General features: G+C 46.9%; 1 protein-coding gene across 1 annotated transcript in view; it reads right to left on the reverse strand.

Annotated features, from left to right (window-relative positions):
* Nucleotides 1–18,881, reverse strand: part of LOC134337549 (cortexin domain-containing 1 protein-like) — a 31,385-nt gene that overhangs the window by 9,266 nt on the left and 3,238 nt on the right. The window contains exon 2 of the mRNA XM_063032667.1: nucleotides 307–484. Within this exon, the coding sequence (XP_062888737.1) occupies nucleotides 307–351 (45 nt within the window). The 5' untranslated portion in view covers nucleotides 352–484. The remainder of the gene's footprint in view (nucleotides 1–306; nucleotides 485–18,881) is intronic.

Raw genomic sequence — 18,881 nt, forward strand, 5'->3', positions numbered from 1 at the left:
GCAGTTCAGACCTGTCAGCCTACAATATTGTCCTGACCCTTTAACCTGCTTCCAGATCAATCTAACCCTCCCTCACACAAAACCCTCACTTTTTTTTTCTTTTATTCATGCCTATCTACGAGTCTCTTAAATGTCCATGATGTACCTGGCTCTATCACACCCTGACAGGGCGTTCCACGCATCCACCACTCTCTGTAAAAAAACTACCTCTGACATCCCCCCTGTACTTTTCTGCCAATCACCCCAAAATCATGCTCGCTTGTATTCGCCAGTTCCACCCTGGGGAATAAGTCTTTGGCCACATACCTTACTTTTTCCTCTTCTCATCATACACGCCCCTAAACGTAGCATCAGGGTTCAACAGTCAACAGGCTGGTGAAGAGGTGTTTGCATTCATCAGTCTGGGCAGTTGAGATGTTCCATTGCAGTTGTTCAAGACTTTGGTGGGAGTGTACTTCGAATGTTGTGTCCAGTTTTTGTTGAGCTATTAAATTAAATGGGAAAGAGTGCAGAGAATATTTCTGTGGATGCTGAAGGAGAGCTTGGGCAGGAGAAGTCTCAGGAACTGGCTTTTTAGATCTCAAGACTCGATAACACCATCCCATCTCCTCCCCTCCACCCCTCCGGTCTGAAATCTTCTCCAGTCCTGCACCCCTCCCCATCTCAGGAACCACTCTAACCCCTACACCCCTCCCTGTCTCTGTAACCCCCTCCAGCCCCTACACCCCTCCCTGTCTCTGTAACCCCCTCCAGCCCCTACACCCCTCCCTGTCTCTGTAACCCCCTCCAGCCCCTACACCCCTCCCTGTCTCTGTAACCCCTCCAGCTCCTACACCCCTCCCTGTCTCTGTAACCCCATCCAGTCCCTATACCCCTCCCTGTCTCTGTAACCCCCTCTGGCCCTACACCCTCTCCATTTCTATAACCCCCTTCAACCTGAATACCCCTCACCTATTGGTTCCCATTATTGCCTCCTCTATTTATCGCTGTCCGGCACCAGAAGCCCTTTGAGTTCCTGCTTACCTCCGTACAATCTCTGTCTTCACCCTCACCACACACACACACACATCCATCCACCTCTCTCTCTCTCTCTCACCCCCCGTATCCCAACCTCAACACCCAGGTCCCCTCCTCAGTCCACCAGTCACCTCCTGCCTACACCGGCCCCCTCCCCTCCTCATGGCGTGCAGACAAAAGTATTTCACTCTGGATGCGGGTCGAAGGCATTAGGCAGGTCGGCACGGACTAGATGGGCCGAAGGAACTGTAATGTTCAGTGACTATCTTTCGGGGCATGTGACAATAACAACCTAATTGCAGTTCAGGGATCGGGTGTCACGGGCTGGAGAGAGCGCAGCGGGTTAGAAGATGCTCCATGATTCAGCCGACCGTCATTACAACGCGGCCAAGTACCTCGGTAATTGAGCTGGGGGGAGGAGGGAGCTGCTAATAATTTGCCTTGAAGATCAAAATCTGCGCCGAACGCCCATTAGGCTGATGAATTATTGAAAGCGGCTGTTCAAAGATGAGAAGAGTTTCGTGTAGGCCGGGGTTGGTTTACTGGGTTAATTTGCATTACATTGACGTGCTGCGTTTCCCGAAGCTGCCCCAGGGATAATTAGCGAGGAATTATCTCTGAGGTCGGCACGGGCATTGGGTACGAGCCATTAGCCGGCAATGGAGGGACTGGCCCCGGTCAGTTACAGCCTCTTGCCGCGCCGAATCAGGCCCTCCGGCCCATCTACTCCATGTCTGCCCGATTTCGTCCCATCGCTTGTTTAGCTTTTTTATTTATTTACAGATGCAGCGGGGAAAAGGCCCTTCCGGCCCAGCGACCCTCCGATGAGCCACCGACTTTCCGAACCAACGGGACCGAGTAACTACTAACCAACCGTGACCGGCAGATGGTTGGACTGTGGGAGGAAAGCGGAGAACCCGGGGGAAACCTGCGCGCTCAGCCCTTGCCGACGCCGCGGGGATCGGGGATCGAACCCCGAACCAGTCAGCGGGTCAAATGCTACGAGAAGACAGGCGAACGGGGCTGAGCGGGAAAGTAAATCAGTCATGATCGAATGGCGGAGCAGACTCGACAGACCAACAGGCCTAATTCCGCTCCTTTCCCCTTCGGTTATTTGCCTATGTTTGTCCCATTAAACCTTTTCTATATTAAACCCCCTAAACCATTTCTACCCATGAGTGGTTTTAAACGTCATAATTTGTACCTCTTTTTCCATGAAGCCAGACTCTTGACCTCACAATTTCCCTGACGGTGGCCCTTGCACCTTACTGTCTGGCCGCACTGCACTCTCTCTGTAACTGTGACTCTCTATTCTGTTACTGTTTTCCCCCTCGATACTGATGAGTGGAATGGCGTGAAAACTGGGTGTGACAAAAACAGAATGTGAATCGATTCAACAGACAATAGGGGCAGGAGTAGGCCATTCGGCCCTTCGAGCCAGCATCGCCATTCACTGTGATCATGGCTGATCATCTACAATCAGTATCCAGCTCCTGCCTTATCCCCATATCCTTTTATTCTGCTATCTTTAAGAGCTCTATCCATCTCTTTCTTGAAAGCATCCAGAGACTTGGCCTCCACAGCCTTCTGGGGCAGAGCATTCACCACTCTCTGGGTGAAAAAGTTTTTCCTCAACTCCGTTCTAAATGGCCTACCCCTTATTCTTAAACTGTGGCCCCTGGTTCTGGACTCACCCATCAGCGGGAACATGCTTCCTGCCTCCAGCGTGTCCAATCCCTTAATAATCTTATATGTTTCAATAAGATCCCCTCTCAGCCTTCTAAATTCCAGAGTATACAAGCCCAGTCGCTCCGATCTTTCGACATATGACAGTCCCGCCATCCTGGGAATTAACCTTGTGAACCTACACTGCACTCCCTCAATAGCAAGAATGTCCTTCCTCAAATTTGGAGACCAAAACTGCACACAGTACTCCAGGTGTGGTCTCACCAGGGCCCTGTACAGCTGCAGAAGGACCTCTTTGCTCTTATACTCAATTCCCCTTGTTATGAAGGCCAGCAAGCCATTAGCTTCCACTGACCACTGACCACTGCACTACCGTGTGACCCACAAACCACAAAAAAACTGCCAGACGAGCTCAGCAGGTCAGGCAGCGTCTGTGGGGGGTGGGGGGAGGCAATGGTTCCAGCTGAGAGTGTCGGTGTGTCGAGGTGAGAGGGAGGGGTGGGACAGGGCATGGGAGGTGACAGGTGGATCCAGGTGAGGGAGAGGATGACAGGGTGAGGAGGGGTCAGTCTGGGTAACGAATGGAAGGGGGGGAGGATGAAACAAAGGGAGAGACACCCTTGGTGGACCAGCGGGAGCAGGAGAAGGACACGGGACAGGGAGATGGAAAGTCAAATGTTCACAAGGATATGGGGAGAGGGGATTGGAAAGCTGATGTTCACAAGGGGAGAGGGAATTCGAAAGTCAAATGTCACACCATTGGGTTATAGACTGAGCTCTAACAGCAGGTGTACAGAGCAGATGTATGGAACTGACATTTTATAAACCGTCGGCCGGGCCTGAACTGGGCCACCATGGTCGTTTCATTATTGTGGGCACCAGTGGTTTCTGCAACCTTCCCTCCGGTTTTTACTTACAGCTGCGCAGACCGACCCACTGCTCTCAGCAGGGAAGTTTTACATGGCCTGAAGCAGTGTGGCCCTTTAAATGTGTTTTTTTAAAGTCATACACGTATCACGATGTCAGCATTCGGCGGGCTGGCAGTTTATTAACAATGAGCTACCAACTTCCCTTCTGTGTTTATTGTTACCATAAGACTATAAAGTCAGTCAGTGGGAGCCGTCCCGAATCTGGGGTTGGCGGCTTTGCACCTCCATCTTCTTCGATATAAAGGATAGGAGCAGAATGAGGCCATTTGGCCCATCGAGTGTGCTCCGCCGTTCAATCATGGCTGATCCTTTTTCTCCCCCCTCTTCTCAACCCATTTCCCGGCTTTCTCCCCGTAACCTTTGATGCCGTGGCCAATCAAAACCTATCACTTTCCGTCTTAAATACACCCAACGACATGGCCTCCACACCTCCACACGACCGGCGTCCTGTCGCACTCACCTCAATAATAAGCGAGTGCTTTGAGAGGCTGGTCAAGGATTACATCTGCAGCATGATATCACCCAAACTGGACCCCCTACAATTCATTTACCGACACAGCCGATCAACAGATGATGCAATAGCCACAGCTCTACACACCTGGAGAAGAAGGTTGCTTATGTGAGAATGCTGTTCTTGGACTACAGTTCAGCATTCAACACCATAGTTCCCTCCAGGCTTGACGAGAATCTCAGAGACCTCGGCCTTCATCCTATTTTAAGAGTGGGCTCCCTCACCTCCAAACCTCTAACTCTCAACTCAGGAGCCCCTCAGGGCTGCGTACTGAGTCCCCTCCTTTACTCTCTGTATCGCCACCCACAGCTTCAATCTGCTGATTAAATTTGCTGATGACACTACATTGAAACAATAATGAGGTGGCCTACAGGGAAGAAGTCATCTCTCTGACACAGTGGTGACAAGAAAACAGCCTCTCCCTCAATCTCACAAAAACAAAGGAGCTGGTTGTGGATTACAGGAGGAATGAAGATGAGCTAACCCCTATTGACATTAATGGATCTGGGGTTGAGAGGGTGAACAGCTTAGTTCCTTAGCATCCACATCATCGAGGACCTCACGTGGTCTGTACACACCAGCTGTGTGGTGAAAAAGGCACAACAGCACCTCTTTCACTTCAGACAGTTGAAGAAGTTTGGTATGGGCCCACAAATCCTAAGAACTTTCTACAGGGGCACAATTGAGAGCATCCTGACTGGCTGCATCACTGCCTGGTATGGGAACTGTACTTCCCTCAATCACAGGACTCTGCAGAGAGTGGTGCAGACAGTCCAGCGCATCTGTAGTTGTGAACTTCCCACGATTCAGGACATTTACAAGGACAGGTGTGTAAAAAGGGGCTGAAGGATCATTGGGGACCCAAGTCACCCCAACCACAAACTGTTCCAGCTGCTATCATCCGGGAAACGGTACCGCAGCATAAAAGCCAGGACCAACAGGCTCCAGGACAGCTTCTTCCACCAGGTCATCAGACTGATGAACTCATGTTGATATGAGTGTACTTATATTGACTGTTCCATTTATTATAAATTACTATGATTGCACATTTAGATGGAGACATAACATAAAGATTTTTACTCATGTATGTGAAGGATGTAGGAAATAAAGTCAATTCAATAAATTCATCACCCTCTGGCTAAAGAAATTTCTCCGCATCTCTGTTGTAAATGGACACTCCTCCATCCTGAGGCTGTTCCCGCTTATCCTAGACTCCCCCACCATGGGAAAAACCCTTTCCACATCTACTCTGTCTAGGCCTTTCAACATTCGAAAGGTTTCAATGAGATCTCTCTTTTTCTTCTAAATTCCAACAAGAACAGACCCAGAGCTATCAAATGTTCCTTGTATGATAACCCTTTCATTCCTGGAATCATCCTTGTGAACCTCCCCTGAACCCTCTCCAATGCCAGCTTATCGTTTCTAAGATGAGAAGCCCAAAACTGTTCACAATACTCAAGGTGAGGCCTCACCAGTGCCTTATAAAGCCTCAGCATCACATCCCTGCTCTTGTATTCTAAACCTCTTGAAATGAATGTCAACATTGCATTTGCCGTCCTCACTACCGACTCAACCTGCGAGTTAACCTTTAGAGTGTTCTGCACAAGGACTCCCAAATCCCTTTGCATCTCAGATTTTTGGATTTTCTCCCTGTTTATTTCTACTACCAAAGTGCATGACCATGCATTTTCCAACATTGTATTTCATTTGCCACTTTCTTGCCCATTTTCCTTATCTGTCTAAGTCCTTCTGCAGTCTTCCTGTTTCCTCAACACTACCTGCCCCTCCATCAATCTTCATATCACCTGCAAACTTGGCAACAAAGTCACCTAAATGTCACAACCATGGATTCAGCAATTACGGCCATGAGTATGCATGTGTCAGCTAATTATTATTTCATTGTGATAGTATTTAACTCCATTCATTCCGTCGTAGTTTTTGTCGAAACTTGGACATAGCTATGCTTCATTGGCTGCATTCCACCTTGCCTGAGAAATTGGTCTATCGATTCAACGGACTCTGAAGACTAGCGGTATTCGTTTTATTCTTCGCTGTTCTTTTCAGCTGCAGTGTAGGCTTCGTTTCATCATTTGAGAGTTTTAGTTAACGGCCCTGTTTGGCCTAGCGTTTATTGTTTTTTTTCCCCTCTAACACTGTTCACATTAAAGTCTGTGATCTATCGACCTGCTTCAGTGTTTCTCACTCCGCACCTGGACCATGTCTGAACCGGGGGGGTGACAGCAAGTCTCGCCCATGAAAAGATGGATCCAGCGGAGAGGGAGCAGCTAATCTTGGCTGTAAGATAAATTGGTCAGTGATTTGTCGAGGTAACAATGTTCTGTTGGAATTCCTAAGTATGAGCTCTTGTTTCTGTCTCCAGCGTGACGGAAGGATCTTGCCAAGTAATGCACCAAGCAAAGTTTGAACAGTGACGTTTTGACATTGGTGGCTTGAGGAGAAGGTGCCTTGTATTCTGTTCTCAGTACACAATATTTGCGTGGCGTTCTGCATGGGTACATTCCAATGAGACAGGGAAAGGATGGTAGGGTACAGGAAACGCGGTGTACAAAGGCTGTTATAAATCTAGTCAAGAAGAAAAGAGCTAAGTAATGACAGAGAGCTAGGAGATTTTAAGGCTAGCAGGAAGGAGCTCAAGAAAGAAATTAGGAGAGCCAGAAGGGGCCATGAGAAGGCCTTGGCGGGCAGGATTAAGGAAAACCCCCAAGGCATTCTACAAGTATGTGAAGAGCAAGAGGATAAGATGTGAGAGAATAGGACCAATCAAATGTGACAGTGGAAAGGTGTGTATAGAACCGGAGCAGATAGCAGAGGTACTTAATGAATACTTTGCTTCAGTATTCACTACGGAAAAGGACCTTGGCGATTGTAGTGATGACTTGCAGCAGACTGAAAAGCTTGAGTATATAGATATTAAGAAAGACGATGTGCTGGAGCTTTTGGAAAGCATCAAGTTGGATAAGTCACCGGGACCGGACGAGATGTACCCCTGGTTACTGTGAGAAGTGAGGGAGGAGATTGCTGAGCCTCTGGCAATGATCTTTGCATCATCAATGGGGACGGGAGAGGTTCCAGAGGATTGGAGGGTTGCGAATATTGTTCCATTATTCAAGAAAGAGAGTAGAGACAGCCTAGGAAATTATAGAACTGTGAGTCTTACTTCAGTGGTTGGTAAGTTGATGGAGAAGATCCTGAGAGGCAGGGTTTATGAGCATTTGGAGAGATATAATCTGATTAGGAATAGTCAGCATGGCTTTGTCAAGGGCAGGTCGTGCCTTACGAGCCTGATTGAATTTTTCTGAGGATGTGACTAAACTCATTGATGGTAGAGCAGTGGATGTGTATATGGATTTCAGCAAGGCATTTGACAAGGCTTACTGAGAAAGTAAGGAGGTATGGGATCCAAGGAGAAATTACTTTGTGGATCTAGAAATGGCTTCCAACAGTGGTTGTAGACGTGTCATATTCTGCATGGAGGTCAGTGACCAGTGGTGTGCCTCGGGGATCTTTTCTGGAACCCCTACTCTTCATGATTTTTATAAACGACCTGGATAAGGAAGTGGAGGGATGTGTTAGTAAATTTGCTGGTGACACAAAGGTTGGAAGTGCCCTGAAAAGTACTTTCGAATCCTGAGACTCCTCCATGATGGCATGCTTGCCACAGCCATGGTCAGCAACAGTAACTGTGAGCCTTTTCAAGTTAGATCAGGAGTAAAACAGGGATGCGTGATTGCCCCAACTTTGTTCACCATCTTCATTGCGACAATCATCCACATTATCAAGGACGACCTACCCCAGGAATCGAAATTGTCTACAGAACAAGTGGCAGACTTTTCAATCTTGCCCGTCTCAAGTCCAAAACGAAGACATCCATGAGTTCCCTCATCGAGTTCCAATACGCAGATGACAACAGTGTCGCAGCTCTTTCAGAAAACCACCTACAACAGATTCTGACTGCCTTCAACCGTGCATACACGAAACTTGGACTTACCATCAATTCCAAGAAGATTCAGATCATCTACCAACCGTCACCAATTGAGACAAATCTGATAGAACCATCAATTCAACTTGGCGAAACAACCCTGGAAAACGTGGACCACATTCCATATCTTGGAAGTCACCTCTCCGCCAATGTTGACCTTAATGACGAGATCCAACATCGTCTTAAATGCGCTGGAACAGCTTTTGGACGTCTCCGAACAAGGGTCTTTCATGATCGTGACATCCGAACAGACACCAAAATGTTAGTATACAAAGCAGTGGTGATACCAGCACTCCTGTATACATCAGAAACCTGGACAACATACCGACGACATCTGAAGGCAGTTGAAAAGTTCCATCAATGCTGTCTTTGAAACATCTTAAATAGCAGCTGGGAAGATAGAAGAACCAATGTCAGTGTGCTAAATGAAGCAAAAACAACAAGCATTGAAGCCTACGTCATCAAGAACCAACTAAGATGGAGCGGTCATGTTGTTCGGATGAAGGTCTGCCGAAACAAATCTTCTACTCCCAGCTTAAAGAAGGCAACCGTAAAAGAGGTGGACAACAGAAGAGATTCAAAGACATCTTAAAAGCCAACATGAAGAAATGTAACATCGACATCAACAATTGGGAAACCAATGCCAAGGACAGGAAACTCTGGCAAGCCATCATCCGAGAAGGAACAGCAACTTTCGAAGCCAACAGATGTGCAGAATTAGAAGAAAAGAGAAGAAAATGGAAAAAGAGGCAGCAACAACCAAAGCCTGATCTGCCATCTGGAACTACCTGTCCTGAATGCGCAAGAACTTTCAAAGCCAAGATTGGACGCATAAGCCACTTGAGAGCCCATAAGTAGATCAACAGAATGAAGACCATCATCCTTGACCTTGAGGGATAGCCATGATGACGACGGTGTTGTAGGTAGTGTGGACGGCTGTCAGAGGTTACAGCAGGACATTGATAGGGTGCAAAACTGGGCTGAGAAGTAGCAGATGCATTTCAACCCAGAAGTGTGAAGTGGTTCATTTTGGTAGGTCAAATATGACGAAAGAATATAGTATAAATGGTAAGACTCTTGGCAGTGTGGAGGATCAGGGGGATCTTGGGGTCCGAGTCCATAGGATGCTCAAAGCAGCTGCACAGGTTGACTCTGCGGTTAAGAAGGCATACGGTGCATTGGCCTTCATCAATCGTGGAAATGAATTTAGGAGCTGAAAGGTAATGTTGCAGCTATATAGGACCCTGGTCAGACCCCACTTGGAGTACTGTGCTCAGTTCTGGTGGCATCACTTTGGGAAGGATGTGGAAACCATAGAAAGGGTGCAGAGGAGACTTACAAGAATGTTGCCTGGATTGGGGAGCAGGCCTTATGAAAGCAGGTTGAGTGAACTCGGCCTTTTCTCCTTGGAGCGACGGAGGATGAGAGGTGACCTGATAGAGGTGTATAAGATGATGAGAGGCATTGATCATGTGGATAGTCAGAGGCTTTTTCCCAGGGCTGAAATGGCTAGCACGAGAGGGCATAGTTTTAAGGTGCTTGGAAGTAGGTACTGAGGAGATGTCAGGGGTTAGTTTTTTACACAGAGAGTGGTGAGTGTGTGGAATGGGCTGCTGGCGACAGTGGTGGAGGCGGATACGATAGGGTCTTTTAAGAGACTCCTGTAGCTCAGAAAAATAGAGGGCTATGGAAAACCCTTGGTAATTTCTAAGGTAAGGACATGTTCGGCACAGCTTTGTGGGCCGAAGGGTCTGTAGGTTTTCAATGTTTCTATGTCCTGACTCTATATCCCGGGAGTCCTGAGTCTGCAGAGTGAGCTTTAGTCTACATTGAGTTTCTCTGGTATCCATCCTAAGCTTTTCAAATCACAAGTACCCAGGTTCCCAGCTTTGTGGTCCCGTGACTCAGATCTGCATAACAAATGAGCGCTTCAAGCGAGCTTTTCAATTGATTCAACATTCAAGTCAAGCCCAAATTCTGGACAGCCCCACTCCAAAAGCTGATCCCTGGCTGGAGTGTGCGAAAAACACAACTAAAGTAACCCTATCGGAGTATTTTAACCCCTTGATGAAAGTCGTGGTACAGAGTGGGAAAATTGAACTTTCATGTAGCAAATTAAACAGATCTACAGAGAACCACCTAGCTTAGCGATGAAAGAAACCTGTCTATGCTCTCTTGATCTGTGAAATTGAGAGTTTATACTTTATACTTTATTGTCGCCAAACATTTGGTACTAGAACATACAATCATCACAGCAATATTTGATTCTGTGCTTCCCACTCCCTGGATTACAAATATTAAATATTAAAAGTAGTAAAAACAGTAAAAATTTGTAAATATTAAAAATTTAAATTATAAATCATAGAAAATAGAAAAATGGGAAGTAAGGTAGTGCAAAAAAAACCGAGAGGCAGGTCTGGATATTGGGAGGGTACGGCCCAGATCCGGGTCAGGATCCGTTCAGCAGTCTTATCACAGTTGGAAAGAAGCTGTTCCCAAATCTGGCCGTACAAGTCTTCAAGCTCCTGAGCCTTCTCCTGGAGGGAAGAGGGACGAAAAGTGTGTTGGCTGGGTGGGTCGTGTCCTTAATTATCCTGGCAGCACTGCTCCGACAGCGTGCGGTGTAAAGTGAGTCCACGGACGGAAGATTGGTTTGTGTGATGTGCTGCACCATGTTCACTGTCCTCTGTAGCTTCTTTTGGTCTTGGACGGGACAACTTCCATACCAGATTGTGATGCACCCTAGGAGAATGCTTTCTACGGTGCATCTATCAAAATTAGTGAGGGTTTTAGGGGACAGGCCAAATTACTTTAGTTTTCTCAGGAAGTAAAGGAGCTGGTGGGCCTTCAATATCAATATCCTTCAATATCCTAAACACAAAATACTCTGCAGATGCTGGGGTCAAAGCAACACTCACAACACGCTGGAGGAACTCAGCAGGTCAGGCAGCATCCGTGGAAACGATGAGTCGACGTTTCGGGCCGGAACCCTTCTTCAATATCCTAATTGCCTCTTGATAAAATTGTGAAAGGAAACACTGAGCAAGATTTGAAAAGGTTCATTCTTATAGGTTTCAGTTTTCGTTTCCCCAAGGATTTTTCTGTACGGCCCCAGGGTTTTCGTTTTCCGATCATTTCCAAACCTTATTCAATGTGATTAGGGTTTTTCAACGTCCTCCCCGTCTCGAGGACTCCCAAGCCTCCCTCTTGACCTCGCCTGAGGTTTCTTGATCTCAGTCTGTTGGGGTTCCCGGGTCTCAGTCTCTCCGGATCCCTGAGTCTCCCTGCCTCTCAAGTTCCCCAGGTCTCTCAAGTCTTCCCTGGATCTCGAGTTTTCGGGTCTTCCAGGGCCATCAACTGCCAGCTATAGGGAGGGGGGTCTTGTAGTGACTACTTCAGGCCTGTGCAGGGCATCAGAGAGCTTTTGGTTTCTGAGGCTTTTAGAGCATCTGAATTGGTTAATTTTTGCTCAAAAGTTATTAATGTTAGTTTCTTGTGTTTTTTTTCTTGAGTGACTCACTCTTTGTAATGCACTTTCCTGGTGCTTTAAGTTTATTTTGATACATTCAGATTCTGTTAGTTACATTCTTGAAGCAGATGCCTGATTATCTCCAATCGGAGGGTCATCATTTTGAGAACGATTTGTCTCACGGTGTCACTTGGTCGAGCTACCTCTGTATAAGCTCTTGTTTCTGTCTCTACATGGAAGTCTTTGCCTCCGATATTGGCGGTGTACACACCATGGCACTTGTCTGCCAGCATCACTGAAGGACATCTTGACAAGTCCCTCATTCGGGACTTCCAGCGGACACAGGTCTGTGGCACCTCAGGGGGCTGTGCCTAGAGGGGGGTCCTGTTACAACCACGAATTTGGCAGCACATCAGATTCGGCAATTGTGCTCGTGAATATGCACGTGTCAGCTAATTATTATTTCATTGTGAGAGTACTTAACTCCATTCATTCCGTCGTAGTTTTTGTCAAGACTTCATAGCCACATTCCGCCTTGCCTGAGGAATTGGACTGTCGATTCAACTGACCCTGAAGACCAGTGGTATTCATTTTATTCGTAGTTGTTTTTTTCAGCTGCAGTGTAGGCTTCATTTTCCATTTGAGAGTTTTAGTTAATGGCCCAGTTTGGCCTAGAGTTTATTGTTTTTTTTCCCGTCTAACATTGTTCGCATTAAAGTCTGTGAACTCACTCAGTTTCTATCATCCGCACTTGGACCATATCCGCACCTGGTGACACGAAATCATTAAAATACAGCATAAAAAGAAGTGGTCCCAACACCGAGCCCTGCAGAACACCACTAGTCACTGGCAGCCAACCAGAAAAGGATCCTTTTATTTCCACTCGCTGCCTCCTACCAATCAGTCAATACTCTAACCATGTTAGTAACTTTCCTGTAAGGGGCTCTAACTTAGTAAGCAGCCTAAACACAAAATACTCTGCAGATGCTGGGGTCAAAGCAACACTCACACCACACTGGAGAAACTCAGCAGATCAGGCAGCATCTGTGGAAAAGATCGGTCGACGTTTCGGGCCGAAACCCTTCGTCAGGACTGTGAAGGGTTCTGACGACGGGTTCCGGCCCAAAACGTCGACCGATCTTTTCCATAGCTACTGCTTGGCCTGCTGGGTTCCTCCAGCATTTTGTGCGTTGTTGGTTCGATTTCCAGCATCTGCAGATTTCCTTTTGTTTGTGACTAGTCCATCCACTTTGATATTGCTTGCTTTCATATTTCATCTTTTCCCTCCTGATGATTCCTTTAGTTGCTTTCTGTAGGTTTTTCAAAGTTTCCCAATGCTGTCTTTCAGCTATTTTTTACTTTGTATACCCTCTTTTGCTTTTACATTAGCTTTGATGTTCCTTGTCAGACACAGTTGTATTATTTTGTCATCTGAGTATTTATTTGTTTTTGGAATGCATCTATCCTGTACCACCTTCATTTTTTTCCCCCAGAAACTCGAGCCATTACAGCTCTGCTGTCATCCCTGTCAGCATCTCCTTCCAATTTACTTTGGCCAACTCCTCTCTCATACCACTGTAATTTCCTTTACTCAGCTGAAATACTGCTACATCCAACTTTACTTTCTCCCTATCAATTGTGATCACTATCTCCTACCCCTATTCACCTCCGGTTCATTACACAATACCCAATCCGGTACAGCTGATCCCCTATTACGCTCAATGACAAACTGCTCTTTAAAAAGTCATCTCGTAGCGTTCAACAAACTCTCTTGGAATCCATTACCAACCTGATTTTCCCAATCTATCTGTATGTTGAAATCTCCCATGACTACCATAACATTGTCCTTTTGACTCGCCTTTTCTATTTCCTGTTGTAACCTGTGGTCCACCTCCCAGCCACTGTTGGGAGGCCTGTATATAACTGCCATCAGGGTCCTTTTACCCTTGCAGTTTCTGAACACAACCCACAAGGATTCAACATCTTCCGATCCCATGTCACTGATTTGATGTCATTCTTTACCAGTAGAGCCACACCACCCCCTCTGCCTCCGATACACATTCTATCCCTCCAATACAATGTATGAACTTGGACATTCAGCCCTAGCTACAACCATCCCTCAGCCACGATTCAATGATGGCCACAACATCATACCCAACAATCTGTAATATTGCAATAAGATTATCTGCCTTATTTCTTATACTCCGTGCATTGAGATAAAACACTTTGAGTGCTGTATTTGCTACCTTTTTTGACTCTGCATCCCTAATGCACTGATACTCACTCTGCTGGCTGTAATTTTGTCCCATCATCTGTCTGCCCTTCTTGACAGTCTGACTGCATGCTATGTTTTTTTTTAAACCATCATCCTATCCTGCGTCCATTCACTCTGGTTCCCACTCCCCTGCCAAATTAGTTTAATCCTTCCCCCAACAGCTCTAACAAACATGCCACGAGAGTGTTGCCCCCCCCCCCCTCAAGTTCAGGAGCGACTCGTCCCTTTTGAACAGGTCAAACCTCCTTCAACAGAGATCTGAATGATCCAAGAACCTGAAGCCCTGCCTCCTGCACCAGCTTCTCAGCCACACATTTAATCTGCCAGATCATCCTGTTTCTACCCTCACTGGCGCATGACACAGGCAGCAATCCAGAAATTACTACCCGGGAGGTCCTGCTTCTCGACTTTCTACCTAGCTCTCTAAATTCTCTTTTCAGGACCTCTTCTTTTCCTTCCTAAGTCATTGCTACCGATATATACCAAAACATCAGGCTGCTCTTCCTCCCCCTCCAAAATGGTGTAGATGTGATCTGAGATGTCCCTGGCATCTGGGAGGCAACATACCATCTGGGTGTCCCATTCATGTCCACAGAATCTCCTGTCTGTTCCTCTGACCATTGAGTCCCCATAACTACTGCTCCCCTCCTCTCCCTCTTTCCCTTTTGCACCAGACCCATGCTCAGAGCCAGTAACCTGGTCTCCGTGGCATTCCCCTGGGAGGTCATCTTCCACAACAGTATCAAAAACTGCATACTTATTTTTGAGGGGAATGCCACAGGGATGCTCTGTGCTAACTGCCTTTTCACATTTGCATTTAAGTCACCCAACTACTCGCCTCCTGAAACCTTGGGGTGACGACTTCTGTGTAACTCTGATCGATGATCTCCTCACTCTCTCCCGTACAACCCGAAGGTCATCCAACCGCTGCTCCAGATCCCTAACAGTCTTCAAAGAGCTGCAGTTGGATGCACTTCACACAGATGTAGTTTGCTGGGAGACTCTGGGTCTCCCAGGACTCCAACATCCGCCGTGAAGAACACCCAACAAATATTTACTACACTAGGCATCCCTGACACAGTAAGAAAAAAGGGAAACTTAACAGAAACTTACAACTTGTCACTATTTGTAAGTGTTGTAACTTTAAACGCTGACAATGTAAATACGTTGAAGCTCTAAAATGTTTCAAACTATAGGTTGTGGTATATTTATTTAGAAAATTTATGGATTATATTTGTTAACACATAGAGAATTTCACAACTAAATTAACATAACTTTCAAAATTATATTAACATTATGTAAAAGAGAATTCCAACTCCCTGGCTATGAAGGCTATGTGCGTGGGGGCATTTCAGTTACTGCGTGGCCATGCATCTGCACAACTTAGAAGCAACGGTAGTGGTTAGCACAACAGTTTACAGCACCAGCCACCTGGGTTCTATCTCCACCGCTGTCTGTACATTCCCCTCGTGACGCTGTGTGTTTCCTCTGGGTGCTCTGGTTTCCTCCCATGTTCCAAAGATGTACCAGTTAGGGTTAGTAATTTGTACAAGCAAGCCAGCAGACGAAGTGCCACACCTCCTCCCTCACCTCCACTGAGGGCACCAAACAGTCCTTCCAGGTGAGGCAACACTTCACCTGTGAGTCTGCTGTGGTGGTCAGGGGTGTCCGGTGCTCCCAAAGCGGCCTCCTCTACACTGTTGAGACTTTGCGGATTTGGGGACTGCTTCATCAAGCACCTCCGCTCCGTCCGCCACGAGTGTGACCTCCTGGTGGCCAAACATTCTAATTCTAATTCCCATCCTTGTTGATCTATGGCATCCTTTTGGGACAAGAAGAGTCCACTCAGGGTGAAGGAGTGACCTACTCCAAGGTCAAACCTTATGTCCCATCTGAGTATCCATCAACCTGATGGAATGAACATCAATTTCTCTTTCCAGTGAACAAACTTCCCCCTGCCCCTTCCTCTATTCCCCATTTTGACCTTTCATTTTTTTTTCTCACCTCTCTATTACCTCCCCCTGGGTCCCCTCCTCCTATTTCCCTCTCCTATCAGATTCCATCCTCGCCAGCCCTTTACCATTCCCACCCAACTGGCTTCACCCTATCACTTTCCACCTAGCCTCTTTCCCTGCCACCACCAACACCCACCCCCTTTTAATTCAGACTTCTTCCCCCTTCCTTTTCACTCCCGCTGAAGGGTCTCGGCCCAAAACGTCGACTGCTCTCTTTTCCACAGATGCTGCCTGGCCTGTGCTGAGTTCCTCCAGCATGTTGTGTGTGTTACTGTGGGCAAGCTATTGTGTCAGAAGTACGGTGACACTTTCGGGCTACCCCAGCACATCCTCAGATTCAGATGGTTGTTGATGCAAACAATGCATCTCACTGTGTTTTTATGTACTTGGGACAAACGGAGCTTGTCACACTGTGTGCGGGGAGGAGGAGATGCTGGAAAGGGCCAGATTGAGGTGTGTGGGCCATGGGAATGGCAGTGACATGGATGGTTTAGAGAGGCCAAGGATGGTCTTCCCAAGGAAGGGAGGGGAGATATGAAATAATGAGGGGTTTCACTAGGGAGAGGGTTGAGTGAGGTGGATGAGGGGTGAAGGATTGGAGGTGAGGAATGAAGGGTTGGAGATGAGGGGTGAATGGTTGGAAGTGAAGAAATGAGCAGGTGAGAGGTGAGGGGTCGTGGGGTGCAGAGGATACCCTGAAACTTGGCCACCCTTTACAAGGTGGATTGTGTCATTATTGGTGGTGGGTGGGTATCGCCGGACCCCTCCCTCTTCACTGACTCAGCTCCTGAGTTGAGTGTTTGCATGGACGGCAGCAGGTGGTGGGCTGGTTGGGAAGTTCCGGTGGAGGACGGAGTCTTGTATTCAATCTGTCTCCGTGCTCTGGGAGATGTTTGGGTGCCGAGCAGCCTGATCTGCTGAGTTCTTCCACCATTTTATCTGTTGCCTAAAATTCATTTATTATTGTGGCCTGTACAGTGACAAGTATATAGCACAGTACAGGCCATTTGGCCGAACTTTTAACCTACTCCAAGGTCGGTCTAACATCTCCCTCCTCCGTAGTCTTCCATTTTTCTATCATCTATGTGTTCGGGACCGAAACCCTTCATCAGGATTTAATTCATGAAGCTAAAAGCGGCAAAGGTTTAAAGTTCAAAGTAACTTTATTATCAAAGTACATGTTTGTCATTAAGCTTCACTTTCTGTCGGGCATATGTCGGGTATATGGAGGAATTTAAGGTGGGGGCTTATATGGGAGGCAGGGTTTGAGGGTCGGCACAACATTGTGGGCCGAAGGGCCTGTACTGTGCTGTACTATTCTATGTTCTACGTTCTATACTCAATTAATCCAATTGAAATCGAGAACAGGAGACGACAAGCCGTTGAGTCCAGAGATGGTGGGAAAGTTCGGTTATAGAAGAAGAGAAGTTATCCCCACTGATAGACTCTTCTTGGGTTTCCTGGCGGGGACTGGTATCGATTTGAACGGACGTTTCGATGATAAACTCTGCAGAGCTTGTTATCGATACCCAAAACATACATCAAAGTTGCTGGTGAACACAGCAGGCCAGGCAGCATCTCTAGGAAGAGGTACAGTCGACGTTTCGGACTGAGACCCTTCGTCAGGACTAACTGAAGGAAGAGCTAGTAAGAGATTTGAAAGTGGGAGGTGGAGGGGGAGATCCAAAATCGATACCCGTACCTGGCTGGAAGCCCAAGGAGAGTCTATTCCTCATAGACGCCGGGCCTTTTTATTTTAAATCCCCACTGGTTCAAGAGTCTGATGATTGAGGGTTAATAGCTGTTCCTGAACCCGGTGGTGGGGGTCCCTGATGATGGATGCTGCTTTCCTGTGACAGCGTTCCGTGTGGATGTGTTCCATGGTGGGAGGGTTTTAACCATAATAGACTGGGCTGAATCCACTATGTTTTGTAGGATTTTCCGTTCAAGGGCATTGGTGTTTCCATACCAGGCTGTGATGCAGCCAGTCAATATACTCTCCACCACACATCTATAGAAGTCTGTCAAAGTTTTAGATGTCATGCCGAATCTTCGCAAACTCCTAAGGAATCACAATTTCTTAAAATCGCCGCGTACAAGAACCGGTGCCGTTCTTGACTTCGATTTACAAGATTTACGGAGCTTCCCCGCGATGGAACTGGACTCTCTGACGGTGGTGTCTGAAAAGAGGATGCTGTCCAAGTTGCATGCCATCTTGGACAATGTCTCCCATCCACTACATAATGTACTGGGTGGGCACAGGAGTACATTCAGCCAGAGACTCATTCCACCGAGATGCAACACAGAGCGTCATAGGAAGTCATTCCTGCCTGTGGCCATCAAACTTTACAACTCCTCCCTTGGAGGGTCAGACACCCTGAGCCAATAGGCTGGTCCTGGACTTATTTCCTGACATAATCTACATATTACTATTTAACTATTTATGGTTTTATTACTATTTATTATTTATGGTGCAACTGTAACGAAAACCAATTTCCCCCAGGATTAATAAAGTATGACTATAAAGAAACATAGAAACATAGAAAATAGGTGCAGGAGTAGGCCATTCGGCCCTTCGAGCCTGCACCGCCATTTATTATGATCATGGCTGATCATCCAATTCAGAACCCAGTCTTCCCTCCATACCCCCTGACCCCTGTAGCCACAAGGGCCATATCTAACTCCCTCTTAAACATAGCCAATGAACTGGCCTCAACAGTTTGCTGTGGCAGAGAATTCCACAGATTCACCACCCTCTGTGTGAAGAAGTTTTTCCTAATCTCGGTCCTAAAAGGCTTCCCCTCTATCCTCAAACTGTGACCCCTCGTTCTGGACCTCCCCAACATCGGGAACAATCTTCCCGCATCTAGCCTGTCCAATCCCTTTAGGATCTTATACGTTTCAATCAGATCCCCCCTCAATCTTCTAAATTCCAACGAGTACAAGCCCAGTTCATCCAGTCTTTCTTCATATGAAAGA

This window comes from Mobula hypostoma, chromosome 2, assembly GCF_963921235.1.
Source record: "Mobula hypostoma chromosome 2, sMobHyp1.1, whole genome shotgun sequence".
Classification (NCBI taxonomy): Eukaryota; Metazoa; Chordata; class Chondrichthyes; order Myliobatiformes; family Myliobatidae; genus Mobula; species Mobula hypostoma.